The sequence below is a fragment of the Aphis gossypii genome, chromosome 2, assembly GCF_020184175.1.
Source record: "Aphis gossypii isolate Hap1 chromosome 2, ASM2018417v2, whole genome shotgun sequence".
NCBI classification, from domain to species: Eukaryota; Metazoa; Arthropoda; class Insecta; order Hemiptera; family Aphididae; genus Aphis; species Aphis gossypii.
The window spans coordinates 74217965-74235195 of record NC_065531.1 but is presented as its reverse complement, the minus strand read 5'-3'; the positions used below and the strand labels follow the sequence as shown (position 1 = coordinate 74235195).

Here is a 17231-nt window from a genome sequence, read left to right as displayed (position 1 = left end):
AGTTTTAAATAGAAGTATTATTGTGATAAAATGGTGTACACACAAAACACATTGTAAAATGTAAATCAAATACATTCATTACTCCGTTCAGAATCTAAAACATGATACTGTAATAATTAGTATTAGTATTAATAATTTAATACTTTAAATTTAAATTATTAGTATTAATAATTTAATACTAATTATTACAGTATCATGTTTTAGATTCTGAACGGAGTAATGAATGTATTTGATTTACATTTTACAATGTGTTTTGTGTGTACACCAATTTATCACAATAATTTAAGTTAAATATAAATTACCAATGTTAGGCATAGGTCAAAGATGGATAATAATAATAATAATAATATTAAAAATAATGCTTTGAAATTTCTTAGTATAGTTATTATATTATTAACAACATAATATTACATTTTGTAAATTATAAATCATACTTACTAAAATATTTATTTTTTTTATTTTAGTGATTTGAAAAATTGCTTAGAAGTAAAAAATACTGTAAAAACCAATGAAATATCACAAATAATGTTCTTACCTTTAAGTTTCTTCATAGGTCAATCCAATCTTATATTATACAAAATTTGTTTTACCAAATGCATGTAAATTTTACACATTATATATTTATTTATAACAAAACATGCAGATTTGGTGTTCTTTTAATAGTGATTTATAGTACATTATAGTGCAATCCATAGATGTAGTGTAATCTGGGCGAGTCAGTGTCGAGTTTTTTAAATTAACATTTAATACCCATCTAACCCAAATGGAACAATTTTACTTTTAATTTTTTTCCAATTATTAAACCGAGAAGTACATCTTTATGATCAATTTATAATACTCAAAGTGACTCTCATCAACTATTTTTTGTTATAGAATATCTCACATTTATTCAAAAATTAGAAAACAAGAAAATGGAAACAACTAAGGAAAGGTTGATAGTTGATAGTTTATAAACTCATAAAATACCTACTCAATTTTACCCAGAATGGAGTAATATAATGTTATTCATTTATTTGTATGTTTGACATCATCTTGAATCCTAGTAAAATGCACAGGTTTTCTACTACTTACCATAACTACTACTCTATAGGTTTGTAATTTCAATTAAAAGTAACATAAACAGACATAAAATTCAAAGAGAGTATAATCTGTTAATTGTTAAAAAATATAAACATCATTTTCACACCATTTCAGACATTTATTATTTGGAGATATAATATAAAAAAAATTTAATCTCCTAAGTATAATAATTTAATTATTTTAAAGTTATAACTAACTTTAATAATTTGTTATTTATCAGTCTGATTAGTCTGAATAAAAGAAACAATTAAAAATAAAATTTCAGAGTACAGAAATATAGGCTTATTCTATATTATTAATGTACATCCAATATGGTACAATTATAGCATTGGCATATTATACACTGATTTAAACTAGAATTAAATTGTTAGAATAAATTGTTTAATACAGTTATATATATATATATATATAAAGCTATATATATATATAAACAGTACAAGTGCTTTCAGATAAGTAAAAAAAAAAAAATTAATAATAATAAAATAAATAAAGGATGGGAACAACTTAAATAAAGTGTGTAATTGATTGTTTGATATACAAAAATAATAGATACACCTCCACTGAGAAAATAAACATACTGTTATTTACAGTCATGGATAGATGATACATAATATACATAATATTCTGGGGAATAACGTTAATATAAAATTATTTCTAATTAGTAATATTTATAACAAATTGTATATTCATAAATTACATTACAGTAAAATATAATTAAATATAGGTCTACACACTGTTTGTCGTAGTCAAAAACAGAATACAATTTTGAAATCAACAATAATAATATTCATTATATTTATAAAAATTATAATTGGCGAATTATTTAATTCGAATATAATTATTTATGTTACCTGTCATTATTTAAACCTGATAATATGTTAACAAATTAAAAATAACTCGAGTAAACTGGATAAGCAAACAACCTTTGATATCTTCCATGTTCTTCAAAACTAAAAATCAAATATCTTCATATTATTTTTCATTTACACCTAAAAATATTCATATATTAAGATTAAAATGAGCTAATAGGTATATTACATATAAAGTGAAACCTTCCTTAATGGACACCTTTAAATAGTGGACGTCTTCAAATAAAAAAGTTTTTTGGGAAGGGGGATATTTTTAATAATTATTAATAGGAAAACCTCTAAATACAGGACACTTTTATGGCTAGATCTTGATTATTTTATTGTTACCATTTAACAAACATATTTTTTGCAATGTTCATATCATAAAATGATCAAAATACTCTACAGATAGAGATGTGATTTTTGTCAAAAGTAAAGGGCATATGCAAATAAATTGCTTCTATTGCGATATATAATACATAATTGTTCTTTAGCACAGTGGAATAAAACAATGACTGACTTGATATACTATTAAAGACTACATGTCAAATCCTTAAAATAAACTTAAGTAGCTGATATTAGTTTTTTACTTTTAATTATTTTTTTATAATTTAAATAATAAATACTAATGTATACATTATGAAGCAATTAAATAATTTTAAATTTTAATATACATATAAATACTATAAAAATATTACATATTATGTATAGTCTTTTTATTCTTTTACTCCCCTTCCCACACTAAATAGCGGACAAAATGTTGGTCACAGAGAGTGTTTAGTGTTTAGAAGTTTTACTATATATATCCATATTTAGTTTCATTGAAATAAATTAAAAATATATCATGAAAATTATAACTGAATTTTTAATAAAAATTTATTTCATTATTAGATTATTTATAACATATACCAAATTTCAAAAATAAGATTGGTAACCAACTCTTTTAAGATATTGTTAAATAAGTAGATTTAAATATTTTAAATTTTCATACCTTGGCTTTTGCTGTTGGAGTTGAACTTTGTTTTCCAGTTGATGTAACTGGTTTATTACTATTACTACTCTTAACAGACAAATTTTGAACCTTTGGTGGTTGTGGTATTATGGTAATTTCATCATTTATTTTTAATGGCTAATCAAAGAAAAATAACATATTTTTAATAAACCATATGAACATCAAATATCAAAATATATATTTAAAATCTTTAATTATTTACCTTTGGTGTAGATGTTATAGAAGTTGATGATGTAGATGAAGAAGCTATAGGTTGATTACCAAGTGGTTTCTTGTTCGAGTTTTTAGCTACATTACTGTGTGCCGAATATACATGGTTTTCAAACTGTTTATACATGCCAAATGTTGCAGTGCAAACAGTACATTTGTAAGATAAATGTGCCGGCTTTAATGATATAGAATGGTCGCGGCTTACATGGTTTAATAACTTCCATTGATAAACTCTACCACATACTGGACATCTAATTAAAAAAAATATATATATACATATAAATACATAACATCATTGACGACATTAATCTACATATAATTATAAAAAAACAAATAATAATACCTTCCACCATCTTTGCCTTTGTTAGCAGCTTCTTGCATACTAGATGTGACCAAACCATGTGATCCTAGTAAATGTCTCTCAAGACCTTGATCAGTAAAAAATCTAAACTGACACTTTTGACAGTTAAGCGGTGGTCGATTATAAATCATCTTTGGATGAATTTTAACTTTATGTATCCACTGCATATGGTTACGCAATTGTTCTAAGTCTTTTATGTAGCCATCACATATTTCACATATTACAAAAGTTGGTTTGTTGCTACTATTAGTTGAAGTGGATGACGACTGAGTTTGTTGGGGTTTGGATTTAGATAAGGTAGACACAAAAGCTGACTGTGTGCTATTTGATGGAAATGATCGAGGCAGAGGTGTTATAGATATACTTGGCTGTTGAACGGATTTACTACTATTTGAATTTTGCTAAAAAAAATAAATAAATAAAAAATAGTTTTCTTAATTAATCAGAAATTATATTTTTATACAAATATTACTAATTTATTAAGTTTATACTTGTAAAAATTACTTTTAATTTAAATGTATATAAATCCATTTATTTCATATAAAATAATTTATTATTGCAATGTGAAATTTTGATGCAATTTAAGGTTTAAATTAGATTAAATAAGTAACTCAGTTCTGGAGAAAACACAAATATATAATTACGAGCAATAAAATAATGTTTGAAATAATTTAAATAAAATTTTAGGACATTAAAATTTCACCTTAAACTATAATGAAATTCAATTTTTAATACTTTATTATTATTTATTTATTTTTTTTTTTTTTGAAGAATGGAATATAATTAAGTAGTATAGTAAGATGAAATACTTGAAAACTTATTTATTTTAAAGTCTCCATTTATAACACTTAAAACATAATACAATAATTACCTGATATGTGTGATTGTTCATTGAATAAGGTGTAGGGACAATAATTGGTTGATTGATTGGTTTAATACTAGTATTCTTAAGTAAAATTCCTGTGAACAAATAATACACGATAAATTCTGATAAAACATATAATTAAGTTTCGTCAATTTCAATATAATAAAAAAAGTAACTATAGTTCTTAGTTTACCAAAAAAATATTCCAAATACTTGGTAATTTTTTCTTAACTTTTAAACAATACATTTATTTTAAGCAGCTTTTGACTTAAATAAATATAGTAAGCATTAATTGTTATAATATATGGCTACTTTTTTGTTTAATTGAATTAATTTAGTAAATAACAAACCTCCAGAAGTTTGATTTGGCAGTGTAGTTGGAAAAGAAGGCACCATTCCTGGAAATCGCTGTCCTGGTAAAACAGTACGACCACGAGCTCTAACACCAGATGCAAGAACCATTTTATTATATTGTTGTTGTTGTAATTGTAACATATTAGGATTTGGAAATTGTTTAAATCCAGACATAGCTGCTTGATAAACAGCATTACCAGGACTCATTGAAGGTTTATTTCGTAACACCCTTGGTATTTTTGCAGGAGGCTCCCAGTCTAATGGAGGTGCCTGTAAGTAAATAATTAATAAACATAAATTAAATATTCTTCATATTATATATAATTTAATACATAAAAATGTTAACTATATTTACCTGATTGATTTCTGGTCGATATTTTTTCGAACAAGAAATCAAATGCCTGGTTAATTTACCCTTATAACTATCTTCAAATGGACAACTTGGACACTGATGTAAAGCTGGACCTCTTTCTAAACGCCCTCTAATATTATGTGTATCCATGTGTTGTAATATTTCATGAGGACTACGTACTTGAAAAGTACAAAAATTACATCTATAGCAGTAATTAGCTGTCATATGTGGAGTCTCTAAATGATGAGCCATTACTAAACTTGATTCAGATTTAAAATTACACAGTTCACATTTTTTTAAGCCAAATTGGAATGGATCATTATTTTCTTTACTAAACTCTAAAGTTTTAATTAAAGAACTAATAGCCATATGAACTTCTTCGGGACATTTATCACCTTCACGATCTCTTTTTCTTCTTTGAGTACGTAATAGATCGAGTTGAACATGCTCTTGAACAAGGTTCACACCTATTTGCATGAAAAACTTGCCTAACGGATTTTCAAAGTAATTGGGACTTTGAATCTTTGGTTTAACAACATCAGCTTTCTTTTCATCAGAGTCAACAGTGAGATCGGTAATGCTATCGCTTTTTTTTAAATCTGTTGATTCAGATAAATTTTTGGATTTAGAATCGTCTTTTTTAGTACTTTCTGATTCTTCTACTAACATTTGTACATCACCATTTTCATTATTTTTAGAACCAATATCTTTACCACCATCCGATTTTTTCTCACTACCAGATACTTCATTCTCTGATTCCTCAACATTCATCTTTTCATTAGTGTCTAATTTTTTACTACACTTTTCTATCTGGTTTTCATTTTTTTTATCAGAGGATTCTTCACATTGATTTTCGTCTTCATCTCCTTTATTAACTTTTATTTTTACAATTTTTTCAACAAATTCTTTTAATGGTTTTTTGGGTGGCTTTTCATAAACATAAGGCACAATAAAAGATGGAGCTTCAACAACAAACATATCATCAGTTAGAGTTGGTAATATAATCGGAGGTTTGGGAACATTGGTAGGAGCTGTAATAGGGGTTGGTGTAGTAGTTAATATAAAGGGCTTGATAGTAGTCTGTGAGTTTTGCACTCGATTATAGGAATTTTGAATCGTTTTACTAACTGACTGTGTAACATTCATGGCATTACTTGAAGTGTTTGATTGCACAGATACCGCTATAGGTAAGTTACTTCGCCCTGTTAACATGTTAGTATCAATGATAACTAAGGTAGGTTCTTTTTTATTACTTTTTTGTTTTGTTCCAGCAGCAATTTCTACCAATTTTTTAGTATCATTAACAACAATTGGTTTACTAAGAATTGGTGATTTTTGAGGTGAAATTTTAATGCTATCATCTGTTATTATACTATCTTTTTTCTCTTCGTCTTTATCACTAAAACTTTTAAGTTTGTTAATATTTCGTGTACTTCTACGAGGAGTTAGGGTTATATCAGGTAAACTTTTCATTTTTTTTTTACTACTACTACCTGAATTTTGCTTTGGATCTGGAACTTTAACAATAGTCACAGATTTATCAAGATTTATTCTTGAATCTTCTAATGATTTTTTTATCTCGTTTGACCTACTTTCAGTATCATTTTGATCAATTATTCTATCTTCATCTTCGTCTTCGTCTTCCTCTTCATCATCTATTTGTTCATCATCTTCTGTTTTTTGTTCTTCGACTGAATCATCAACTTCCATTTGTTCTTCATTTTCATTGCTATTAATTTCTTTGGTACCATTATAACTGTTTTCTGCACCACACAAATCATCACTATTCATGGTTGCATTTTCACTGTCCAGAGTCTGATCATCTTCGATAATGCTATTATCCGATTTACAGTCTGTATCATTAATTTGATGTTCATTTTCACTATCATTATCTTCATCATTTATTTCACAGTAATCATCTTCAACATCATTACTACAATTAGATAAAGATTTACTGCTTTCTATACAACTTTTATCTGAATTTAAACTAGAACCACGATTCTGATCATTCTTATCAATCATTTTATTGGTTTTTCGTGATTCAATTGATTGTTTAAGTTGTTCAGTATTGGCACGAATACTACCATTTAATTTAACACCTATGATAAAACATAAAATAAAAAAATAATTATTTTAATCTTAAAAACTACATGCTTGGAATACTTTAATGGTGTTAATTAAATGGTTATAATTAAAATATTTAGTTAGATGTGCATAACAAAAATTAAATTACCTACAAGTACCTGTAAGAAATAAAAAAATAAGTTTTTTTAAGATTGAAAATAACTTACTTAAATCAGTTTCATTTATCTGTTCAATTTTCGTGTCTGCCATTGCATCGAGTAGTTAACGTAGTGAAAATGAATCTGAAAATAAATAGCAATATTAAAATTTTTAAATAATAAACAGTAGACAACTAGATCCTTTCAATATAATAAATATTAACCCCCACAACCTAAAAAATTTAATATTAAAAGTTTGTGATAAAATTAAAAAATGTTATTTATGAAAATACTCAATAATAATATATTTTGTAATTGAACCACAGCAATATTAGATATTAACTATAGGTAATTAAAACATTTTAAATTTAAATATTATTTTAAGTACAAAATTAAAAAAAAAATACGTTTAAATTGTATAACATAAAAGAATAAGTACACATATTTTCAATTTCAGCTATTCAGAAGCTAACAATTTAGTCATTTTTTCAACATTTTCAACTATAATATAAATCATTTGTAAGATTTATTTTATTACAAGTTATGATAAATATAAATTAATATCTATAAGCCTAATTTTAACTATGGACAAGGAAACCTTGTATCCATATAATAGGTATTATTAGTAAAAAAAACAAGTTTGATATTTAAAACTAAATATTTTGAATATAGGTACTTATAAAAAAATTGTTTAGATATCTATGTCTTACACTGAATTTCGTTTGTTTAATGTTATTGTTTCAATTTATTTCCATTAAAATATTATTTGCTAAAAATCCGAAAAAAATTATTCGTACCCATAAATAATATTAATAAACGAATAATAACAAATTCGACACCCGAGAAAATGTTCTACTAATATCTATTGAGTGAGTGTATTTGATAAATATTATTGACCTAAATTGTTTATCGTCGAATCGGTTGGAAAAATCGCTATCGAAACTCTTAACTCATCCAATTCGCGTAGAGGCCTCGAGTATAAAATAAGTAATAACATTCCAACACACTATTGAAACAATTTTGGACATAATAATTGCGTAATCGACTGCCGAGTTGACATTTGAATAACGTACTATACCTATTATTATTAATTGTATTCCGTCGAGAATAGCCGTGTTGTCCACGGCGCGTTGATAAGATTCTTTTGATTATAAATAAAAATAATGATCATTGTATATGGATGAACGGAAGCTGAAAACCTAACCTAACACCACCGCTTTAGAAAACGAACGATTTGACGCCAACGAACACAGAATTATTCAGTACGACTCACCACTACTTTGAACCTATATTATTGTTATACAAGGTACGTAGTATCGATGTTTTGGACCGATGTCGTCGGTAGACGGCGGTATTTCTTAATCATTATCTTCATTGTCACGAATTCACGATAATGCGCGAGACCTATAGACGAAAACGTTAAGTTCGGTAAGTACGGACGTAATGAAATTCTTGAAATGCGCAAGTCGAATTCAAAAAGAAACGACGGCGAACAGACAACGAAACGCGTACCTATGTTGTAAATTAGTAATTACAACTTGTAATATTATGTACACCGACTACACTCACGTTTTTATGCGATCGCTGATCGATCGATGGAGGAGAGGTGTATTAAATATCAAAACGACGAAGGGGTAAAGCGGCCCTCCGTGTGGCGGTTGTTATCCGGCGGAGTTGTTTACGCGCCGCACGAACGAGGCCGCAGCGTCGAGAGGACCGATGACGACGCACTGCTGTTCGCTTCATGTACTGTTCATAACTCGGATCACATTTTTGTTTTCGAATTAACGCGCGCATACGGATTGACGGTCGCGGAAATCATTTTCACGAACGTCTGTTAATAACAACAAGCACTATCTCGGAAACGGCAAAAAAAAAAAAAATTAAAAAAAAAAAAAAACAATTTACCGCTTAAAGGTACTTCTATACAATATTATGAATAATAAAAAAAACTTTAAACTTCACGACGGCGGATTAATGGCAATGCGTCTGTCTTAATGGGCGCAAGACGTTATTACAAGTACATACGCACACAAACACAAAGCCACACGTCACGTAAACTGGGGGAAAGCCTTTTTGGTAGTTGTAGTAGTAATACACTGGTGTATGATATAGATATAATATGTAGCGTAGCCCGCCGTATAAAATAGTGAGTAGTTGAGTCGAGCGATCTGAGCATTACCAACAGGGAGCCAACAAAAATACCAAAATCAAGCAAGATGGCGCTGCCGGTCACGTGATCACGAAATTCTATGACGTAGTGCAGGAAAAAGGAAGTGGCGGAGAACCGATCGGGAACGTACTGCTGAGCGAACGGGGCAGCGGGCAGAGAGCTGCAGCAAATGCGGCGTATGTCGGAACGGAAGGAAAAACCCGCGGATCGGAAATATTGAAAATGATTTCCGCCGCGAACGACCGAAACCGTCGTAACGCCACTAGTCACTAAACACCCGGTAGTCGGTATCGGTACCCAGCTGGGAGGGTTACGGAGGTCCTTTTTTGCGACACGCGTGCCTTTGCCTTTGATTGACCGTACAAAATCGACTCGTCATAATCCCACACTTTACCTATAAAGTATGATATCGATTGTAACTATTATACTGTTGAACAGAAATAGTTTAGGAAAATGTTGCCCCCAAAAATAAAACAAAATACATAATAGAAGAAAATTCCATTAAAAAAAATCATAAAAACCGTGAATATAGCAAAAAAGCTTAAAGCAATTGAATCATCAATTTTCTTATGAAAACAAAATTAATATCTAGAGTAGTAGTGTGAAACAAAAATTACGATAAACGGCCTCGTTAGTCGTTATAATGATGGCGGAACGTTCTAGACCACATTATAATTATTATTATTATTATTATATAGTACGTAAAGCAAGATTGGGAGGGGAGAAGGGAGAAGTCTATGTTCTCAAGTCATACGCTTAGGTTGGCCAACCTGATTTATGTATGGTACTTGGCCCCTGTATTTTATGTATGCGTAGAAAAGCGATGGCGCGCCCAGAAATGTTTAGGTGGGGGGTGAATATATTTTTGTGCTGCACCGAGACCCACAGCCAGGGAAGGTAGTTAAGAGGTATGGGGAAGAGAGCGGGACAAATTTTAAAAATTTGACATTTTTTTCATGTTCATTCTAAAAGTTCAAGCTAAAATGAGATCCAAAGTTAGCTTAAAAATATCTATTGCAAATCGTTTCCTATATTTTTTATTTAAGCATTTAGCTTGATTCTCGATGTTTATGAAAAAAAATTAAAAAATAATTGTTCATTACTAAAAACATAAAATTAAATATGTATACATAAATCCGAGCATAAATCGTAAAAATTACAACTATGATAATGGAAAATCAAAATTAATAATTTGTTTGTATGGTTATGGACCATACTTGTTGAAAATTAGGTACCTTGCGAGAATTATATCACTTATATAAAACAAAAAGTTTTAAATGTTACATAACTCTTGATTTATGTGCAATTAAATGTTATCAAATGGAAGAGCATAGTGCAAACAAAATAAATTTAGATCATTTTATAAAAATAAAATGTTAGCAATGAAATTTTTAAACTGACTTTTCCTCAAAAAACAACTAATTCTAAATATTCAAACTTATTTTATGGCATTACTAATAAATTATTGATTTCGACAATTCAATAGTATTTTTTCAAGTTATAAAAATAGAACAATTAATAGTTTCAATTATATAATGTCATAATTATGTATTTCATACTTAATAGATTAGACTCAAATAGGTTATTTTGCATTAAAATTTAGAAAAATATTAAATATAGTATGTACAATGTACATATTTATTTCATAAATATAAATTATAGTTTTATGTAGGGACAATTCATATAAAATAAAAATGTATAATATACTAATTTTTTATATGAATAATTAAAAAAAAATTATATTTTTACAAGGCTACTAATTACACATTATTTATAAATTCAAATTAAATAGCATGTGTAATGAATAACCTTAACCTGTGTGGTTTTGTTAGATTTTATATAATAAATTAACTTCTTATTATTATTTTTAATTTAAAATTTGAAATTTAGTTTAATTAAACTAAACTAATGTTTTGATAGATAATTGAACTTTTAGTATAATTTTATATTTTCATGATTTATCTTATTTTAAATACATTGATATACAAACAGTTATCATTAAAACTATGTATATTTGAAGAATGTGAAAATGGTTTATTAATCTTATGAAACACGAGAAGAGCTAATAATTAAATAACACACTCATAAACAAAATTATTAAATACTATACTATGTAATCAACAAATAATATATTTAAATTAAATCAATTTTGAAAACGGTACAATATAATCTACTATTTATAATTAATAGTCTTAAATTTTAACTGATAAACCAAAAACATTTTTTTTTTTATTGATGAATTCAAAATGTAATATGTAGCTGTAATACTTATACTAAGGTCAAACTAAATTTTTAAATTCTAGGGATTAATAATTTTATTTGCTGTTATTGAACAATGATCATAAAAAAAAATATATAGTTAAAAAACTGGATTCTGAAATAATGAGAACCTAAGGGAAAAATAATTAACCCAAAATTTATTTTTAAATACAGCAAGATTTTTAAAAATGTTATTAATAACAATTTTGTGTGGATAATTTAAAAATCAATAGATATTAGATACCACCATTTGAGTCATTAAATTTGGAAGTCCTTTGTATAATGCCACAATGAAATATTGTAAATCATCTACTATTTCTATTTATTTAATTTTATTGCTTAATGATCAGCTTAATGTTAAGCTTATATTTAGTTAACTTTATCATTTATATTGTTTATGTAAAAATAACCTATTAGTTTAAAATTGTCATCAAATACTCGGGCGCATGTTTAAAAATTCTAGTATATACACGCAATTAGTTGTTTAAATTAATCAATTACCAAAATTTCCTTTTGCACTATTTTCTAATATAATTTATGTAAATATTGTGTTTATTTAAATAATTAAAAGAAAATTACTATGTATTATCCAATGAGTTTTTAATAAATTATGTACAAAATAAAATAATACTACTGTGGTTTTATTCAATAAACAAGTTTAGAAGCAATTAATATAAATACAGTATTTAAATTTAACACTGTTAAATTTAATACAAAAACATATTTGATTTAAACCACTTTATAATATTAATAAATTACATCTTTAACAAACAAATTGTAAAAGATAAAACATAAAATATTTATTTTTTTAATTTTGTGAAATCTGGTAATTTAATTTACAGTTTTGTACAAAATATATTGCCATTTAATACATACTACTTTATTTTAATAATTTAAATCAATGATATCACAAATAATCAATATTTAAAATAGTAAATCAATTGAAACCAATTATTAATAAATAAAATAACAAACCTGATAAATTTTCCTATCATCAAATGGCGTCAACCAATTTTTAAGAAAATTTTTTACTCTACAACTTTCTTCATACCGTGGTAGCTGGTTGATAGATATTTAGCTGAACAATGACACTTGCACAAATCAGTTTGAATATTAGTTTCTTCTTCTTCTTCTTAGAAAAAAAAAATATCTTATTAAATTAAAATAATTTCAAGTACTAACATTATTTATTACATATTTAATATCTATGGTTACCTAAATTATATGCAAAGAAAAAAAATACCAATAAAACGGATAAATCTGGTAAAATTATTGAAAAATTTATAAATTTAATAAGAACATCTTAAATTCATAGGATTAAGATAATAACAATTTAGTAAAATTATTATTAACTGTAAGTGAGCTATCATAGTCTAGGGTGTTAATAATTCTAACTTATCTTACACTAAATGAATAATTTAAGAATTGCATACCTTGTTTAATAGCAATTAGTTCTTAATGCTTCTTTATGAAGTCAATTTTCTTCAGCACAAACAATAATTGTAGTTAATTAGATTGTAAACATTATAACATTATAATATAATTTGTGTTCTTTCAAAATATGAAGTACTAAAGAAGTTATCTAAAAAAAAAAAAAATTGTACTTAGTAATTCTATTAACAAATTTATTATTCAAACTTCAGGCAAGTACTAACTTCTATCAAAATATTTTATAGTTTTAATTGTTAAAAATATACTAATAAACTCACATTAACTGTTGGAATTATGTCCTTCCTTGAAATTTGATTCTTGTTTTGATCTTCTCATGAAAAATGGTAAGTTGTATATGTATGTAATTATATTTTTCTTTGACATTTCAAAGAGGATTATTTAACATATTTAATTCCATTCCAAAAACAAACATAGATTACGATTATGTGAAATATAACACTTTTTACTTATTGTAATGTTATTGATATTATTATTAGACATGAAGCATAACAATTATTTAAACTCATCAAAGTAATACACAGTAGCAATTGAATTGTGTAACTATGATCTTTAGTTTAAGATGTACTTAAAAATACAAAATGATTAATGAATAAAATATCGTAATGTTTACATATGTCATAAAACATTGAATATCATACTTTAATTATTAACACTGGGAAGTTGTAAGTACTAACTACCGAGTTATAAGACAGTATCGACTAAAGTACTAAAGTAATCTAGTGGTGATTGTTATCTATTAAGTGACGAGTAGTTAGTGAATTAATGGTGATGATGAACGATGATTGCCAATTGGTGATGATTAGTGAGTGCCGAGTGGCCGAGTGGTGAGTGGTAAATGGTCTAGTAGTCTGAGTCTAAATAGTATAGTACTATTGTCTAGATTATTTTGAATTATAATCAATTTATCAAATCAAAATAATTTTTTAATGATAAGTATGAAGTTCGAAACAATATAAAATACTATGGAATAAAAAGACGTGACAAGATAACAAAAATATGATTATTGGTGGGACATTTAATTGGTTTTTTCGTTATAGAAGTCCAGTGAAAAAAATCTTTTTCAAATCTTTATGTTTATATTATATTTAAAATATAGCAGTTTAACAAAAAAATAAAAAAACTATTTATTAAAATAAATTTAAATTAAAAAAAAAATGCAATATTCGGTAAACAATAATACTAAGTAATAATGCGAAAAATTGCACATCTTTCCTTAGTCAGTTTTTTGAAATCACGAACTGGTGGAGAACAACTATAATGCGCAATGTGTCCTCATAAGGTGAGAGCCTGTTAATTTTACATCTATAAAACCGTAATAAAACCGATTATTACCTGCTCAATAAAATATTTGCAATGAATTATGATATACCTAACTATAATATAATCTGAGAGTATAAGACTACTTTACCGGGCGACTTAATTTTTTCAAATTTTTTTTTTTTTTTTTGAAAGAGATGTTTTCATTTTTTGCATTTTTTTTTTTTTTACTGTTCTTTATGTTTTGAATTGTAAAATTAGTACCCTAAAATGTTTTTAACCCAATGCCTACTTGAGGTTGCGTTGCATAGCAAGTCGAGGAATATTTTCGATTTGTGGAGTGTAGCAACGAATGCCGATACACACGCATAACATAAAAACGTCATACGTCATAACTTATAAACTAAATATTTCCGCCAATTTTTTTTAGCACCATCATTCTTAACTCGTTAAAACACCCTTTTTCAAAAAAAAAAAAATTTGAAAAAATAAGGTCGCCCGGTAAAGTAGTATTGTTCCCAATATACTATTAGAGTAAATAATATAATCAAGTGCAATGTCTTGATGAGGTCCACAGTTTTGGCTTACGGGGTCCACAGTTTTGGTTTTCGAGGTCCGGATTCGGACCGTGATCCGCCAATTTTATTTATCGTCGACCCTTGGGCTGTATGCCTATACCATTATAATTCATAGAATATATAGGGAAATACGAGATTTTTTTTTTATAAAAGTAGATACTTTGGCAGTTAGCCCATTCGGCTCCCATTTTCTTAAACAGCTCTCGTTTTACAAAAAGATCAATTTCCAAACGGCTTCCGTCAAAAAATGTTTTACGAACAGGTAAATTTCCAAACGGCTCCGGTTTCTTACATCACAATTCTCAAGTTCATTTTCATTTTATACAGGCTTAAAACTGTCTCAAAAAAGGTGTGGTTAAATTTTTGTTGGTGTAAACTAGTAAATTATAAAACTTATGCTGAAAAATCATATATTGTACATTTTTTATTAAAATAATATTAAATTTTAGTGTTAAAAAAAAATCATACATTAGGCATAATTTTTTTTATATAATCCATACGTGTTATTTCACTAGATGAAAATTTGACTCCTAAATAACTCTAGTTCTTTTAAAAAATTAAAATAACTGACATGACTGAGCTTTAATTTAATTTTTTTTTCTACGGAAACATTGAAGTATTAACCTGTTTATTAGACCTTTTTTGACGGGAGTCGTTTGGAAATAAGCAAACAATAGACGGAAGCCATTGCTACAATTTTAAGGTACCTACTTACTGTCTGAAAACTCAAAACATTATAATGTCTGTAATACCTACATAATTATATTATCTATACAAATAATTGTACACAAAATGATTTATTTTTATTTTTTTATTTTATAAATACAATAATATTATGTTAGATAAAAATAATATTAGATAGGTAATACCGGAAACAGCACAATCTAAAAGATGAATGATGTATCACTAACATTTACATAAGTTATTTTAAACCAAGTAGTAATAACTAAAAACTAATTATCTAATAATAGTAATATATTATACATATATATACATACATGCATATAATAAAGATAGTCGTTGTCAGTATAATTCTATTTTTCTTGTTAATTATAAAATATATTATATTAATTTATGTTATATATTTATGCATAATAGTTTTTTGTTGAGTTCTACCTAATTACCCTACTATTTCTACTTTCATGATTAGATATATAGCGGTTATGGTCGATATGGCTTTGTAATACATATATCATAGTTTAAATTAGTTGTTCACCGATACAGCGATATCTTAATTAGTTTTATTACATGCGGAGTTTTGGTGTTAACATTTTTTTTAGAATGTGGAGCTGCGGTGCGTTCATTTTTTTAATCATGCGTAAACACGGTACATACAGCTAGAGCTATGGATTCACAAAATATGCTATGGTGCGTTGATGCGTATGATAATTTATATTATAATATACAGTGTGTTCACCAATTTAGGGAACACTGAATTTCTCGGCCGGATTATATTGGAATAAATCGATTTTTTACAAGCTGGTGGTGTATAAATACACATTTATATAGATACATTTCAAAATTGTTATCATGTCGGTCTTCGCATGCGCAGTAAAAATATTTTTTTTTGTTTTTTTTTTTTTTAATTGCAACTTATTTTGAAAACTCCATATTCGGATAAGCCTATTTTTTTTAAGTAATTTTGATGAATCAACTATGGTTCCAAGTTCAAAATTGACTGAATTAGAGTCACTTCAATTTTAAATTTTTTAATAAATACCTAATACGTTTTTTTACTATTCTTAAAAATGCATAAAACTATTTATAATTATTTATTATTGGTTACTTTTTGAATATTTTACATATTTTTTTTTATTTTAAGTATTATAAATACGACGACATAATATGGGTAGCTGGGTAGGTACCTACCTACTAGGTATACAAATATACAATCATTTATTAAAAAATTATCCTCGGAAGTGTCTGTCGTTGGTTGCCGACTAGCCGAGTGCGGCACTGATAAGTGATAACTGATAACAGTGATAACCGACGCACGACTGCACGAGACAGTCGTGATTGAAATTTACTTTTTACTTGACGTAGTGAGGGAAATCGCAGTCGCCGTCACAACACCCACCAGGTAGCAGCACATGACGGCAATAAAAATTAAATCTAACGACATAAACATGTTTACGCAAGACAAACAGAAAACCATTAAAAAGTAGTTAAGAATAAAAACACCTATTATACATTTTATAAAGAACAATA

General features: G+C 26.9%; 1 protein-coding gene across 5 annotated transcripts; it reads right to left on the bottom strand.

Moving 5' to 3' along the window:
- Positions 1-1742: 1742 nt before the first annotated feature.
- On the bottom strand, positions 1743-14057 carry LOC114121544 (uncharacterized). Of its 5 annotated transcripts, none has more exons than XM_027983960.2 (11): positions 13446-14057; positions 13170-13318; positions 12712-12868; positions 7374-7448; positions 5086-7181; positions 4727-5000; positions 4383-4471; positions 3494-3912; positions 3143-3401; positions 2920-3057; positions 1743-2069 (listed from the first exon to the last, which is right to left on the bottom strand). In XM_027983960.2, the coding sequence occupies exons 4-11, from the start codon at positions 7414-7416 to the stop codon at positions 2064-2066; spliced, it is 3324 nt and encodes a 1107-aa protein (XP_027839761.1). In that variant the 5' UTR covers positions 7417-7448; positions 12712-12868; positions 13170-13318; positions 13446-14057; the 3' UTR covers positions 1743-2063. The 5 variants fall into 5 exon arrangements, with proteins under 5 accessions (XP_027839761.1, XP_027839769.1, XP_027839784.1 ...); XM_027983968.2 differs by having other exon boundaries at positions 12712-12865; XM_027983983.2 differs by lacking the exons at positions 12712-12868; positions 13170-13318; positions 13446-14057 and adding an exon at positions 8874-10430 and having other exon boundaries at positions 1743-2030.
- Positions 14058-17231: the final 3174 nt, after the last annotated feature.